The 3211-nt window shown below is 42.0% G+C and overlaps 1 protein-coding gene across 1 annotated transcript; it reads left to right on the plus strand.

Moving 5' to 3' along the window:
* The first annotated feature begins 575 nt into the window (after positions 1-575).
* On the plus strand, positions 576-2832 carry LOC125078931 (heat shock cognate 71 kDa protein-like). Its single transcript, XM_047692205.1, has one exon. It carries the CDS (start codon positions 650-652, stop codon positions 2588-2590), a length of 1941 nt encoding a protein of 646 aa, XP_047548161.1. The 5' UTR covers positions 576-649; the 3' UTR covers positions 2591-2832.
* The last annotated feature ends 379 nt before the right edge of the window (positions 2833-3211 follow it).

A 3211-nucleotide genomic window follows, 5' to 3' on the forward strand; every position in this document is an offset into this window, starting at 1 on the left:
GTTTGTTTCTCAGAGTCCACAGTCTCTCATGGTTCATCTTCCCCTCCGATTCCCCCAATTCACTTTTCCTTTCCTTCTCCTAATGTCCTCTGTGTTACAGTTAGGAGTATATTCTTGATTGATCCAACTTACTGACTCTCCATTAACCAAGTTCATTATATTTTGCCTACTAAATATCTTTTTCTATTGAAACATAGTATTAGTTTCAGGTGTACAACATACTGCTTTTACAGTTACGAAATGTTCACCACAGTAAGTTTAATTATCATCTCTCATGTTATTATGATACTATTGACTCTATTTCCTATAGCGTACTTTTCATCCTCATGACTTATTTATTATATAAATATAAATTTGTACCTCTTAACCCTTTTTATATATTTCACCCATCCCCCCATCACCTCTCTCCGGCAGCCAGTAGTTTGCTCTCTGTGTCTAAAAATGTGTTTCATTAAGGAGGACACTTGTGATGAGCACTGGGTGTTGTTTATAAGTGATGCATCCCTAAATTCTATACTTGAGGCTAATATTGCACTTTAGGTACCTAACTAGAATTTAAGTTAAAATGTGAAACTAGCTCATTGAACGCGGGGCTACATCTTTGGATTGCTGTCTTCTCAGCCTGAGCCAGGCCCACACATAAGCAACCATGTCTAAGGGACCTGCAGTTGGCATTGATCTTGGCACCACCTACTCCTGCGTGGGTGTCTTCCAGCACGGGAAAGTGGAAATAATTGCCAATGATCAGGGAAACCGGACCACCCCAAGTTATGTCGCCTTCACGGACACCGAACGATTGATCGGTGATGCTGCGAAGAACCAAGTTGCGATGAACCCTACCAACACAGTTTTTGATGCCAAACGCCTGATTGGATGGAGATTTGATGATGCTGTTGTCCAGTCTGATATGAAGCATTGGCCTTTCATGGTGGTGAATAATGCTGGCAGGCCCAAGGTCCAAGTAGAATACAAGGGAGAGACAAAAAGCTTTTATCCAGAGGAGGTGTCTTCTATGGTTTTGATGAAAATGAAGGAAATCGCAGAGGCTTATCTTGGGAAGACCGTTACCAATGCAGTTGTCACAGTACCTGCGTATTTCAATGATTCTCAGCGTCAGGCTACCAAAGATGCTGGAACTATTGCTGGTCTCAATGTGCTTCGCATCATCAATGAGCCAACTGCTCCTGCTATTGCTTATAGCCTAGACAAGAAAGTCGGAGCTGAAAGGAATGTGCTGATCTTTGACTTGGGAGGCGGCACTTTCGATGTGTCCATCCTTACTATTGAAGATGGGATCTTTGAGGTTAAGTCCACAGCTGGAGACACCCACTTAGGTGGAGAAGATTTTGACAACCGAATGGTCAACCATTTTATTGCAGAGTTCAAGCGCAAACATAAGAAAGATATCAGTGAAAACAAGAGGGCAGTTCGTCGCCTCCGTACTGCTTGTGAACGTGCTAAGCGTACACTTTCCTCCAGCACCCAGGCCGGTATCGAGATTGATTCTCTGTATGAAGGAATCGACTTCTATACCTCTATCACTCGTGCCCGGTTTGAAGAATTAAATGCTGACCTGTTCCATGGCACCCTGGACCCTGTAGAGAAAGCCCTTCGAGATGCCAAGTTAGACAAGTCTCAGATCCACGATATTGTCCTGGTGGGTGGTTCTACCCGTATCCCCAAAATTCAGAAACTTCTCCAAGATTTCTTCAATGGAAAAGAACTGAATAAGAGCATCAACCCTGACGAGGTTGTTGCTTATGGTGCAGCTGTCCAAGCAGCTATCCTTTCTGGAGACAAATCTGAAAATGTTCAAGATTTGCTGCTGTTGGATGTCACTCCACTTTCTCTTGGCATTGAAACTGCTGGAGGAGTCATGACTGTTCTCATCAAGCGTAATACTACCATTCCTACCAAACAGACACAGACCTTCACTACCTACTCGGACAACCAGCCTGGTGTGCTTATTCAGGTGTATGAAGGTGAGCGTGCCATGACCAAGGACAACAACCTACTTGGAAAGTTTGAACTCACAGGCATACCTCCTGCTCCTCGTGGTGTCCCTCAGATTGAGGTCACTTTCGATATTGATGCTAATGGTATCCTCAATGTCTCTGCCGTGGATAAGAGCACAGGAAAAGAGAACAAGATTACCATCACTAATGACAAGGGCCACTTGAGCAAGGAAGATATTGAGCTCATGGTCCAGGAAGCTGAGAAGTACAAAGCTGAAGATGAGAAACAGCGGGACAAGGTGTCTTCCAAGAATTCACTTGAGTCTTACGCATTCAACATGAAAGCAACTGTTGAAGATGAAAAACTTCAGGGCAAGATAAATGATGAAGACAAACAGAAGATTCTTGACAAGTGCAATGAAATCATCAACTGGCTTGATAAGAACCAGACTGCAGAGAAGGAAGAATTTGAACACCAGCAGAAAGAGTTGGAGAAAGTCTGCAACCCCATCATCACCAAGCTGTACCAGAGTGCAGGGGGCATGCCAGGAGGAATGCCTGGAGGCTTCCCTGGTGGTGGAGCTCCTCCCTCTGGTGGAGCCTCCTCTGGGCCCACCATTGAAGAGGTTGACTAAACCAACCTGAGAATAATTAGGTTGAGCATTGTTCCACACACAATATTCAAAGGACCCAAATTTGTAGCAAATTCCATGGCAGTTGTAATGTTGAGCTGCTATAGCAAAAAAACTGGGCATTCTTGATACTTGAATATGGAATATGTGCACAGGGAAAGGAAATAAACATTGCACTTTATAAGCACTGTATTGTTAAGTGGAAAATGCAATGTCTTAAATAAAACTGTATTTAAAATTGGCACACAAAAAAATGTGAAACTAAAAAAAAATAAATAAATAAATAATGAAAACTTATTTCATTTGTTCATTTGTTTTTTAGATTCCACATGTAAGGGAAATCATATGATTTTGTCTTTGTCTGACTTAATCTCACTCAGCATAATATACTCTAGGTCCACCCAGGTTTTCACAAATGGCAAGATTTCATTGTTTTTTATGGCTGAATAACTTCCCACTGTATATGTATACCACATCTTCTTTATCCATTTATCTATTGATGGACACTTGGTTTGCTTCCATATCTTGGCTGTTGGAAATAAGCAATAAACAGAGGTGTGAAAATATATCTTTGCAAATTAGTGTTTTCTTTTCCTTTGGCTAAATACCCCATAGTGGATGACT

Source organism: Lutra lutra, chromosome 10 (assembly GCF_902655055.1).
Source record: "Lutra lutra chromosome 10, mLutLut1.2, whole genome shotgun sequence".
Classification (NCBI taxonomy): Eukaryota; Metazoa; Chordata; class Mammalia; order Carnivora; family Mustelidae; genus Lutra; species Lutra lutra.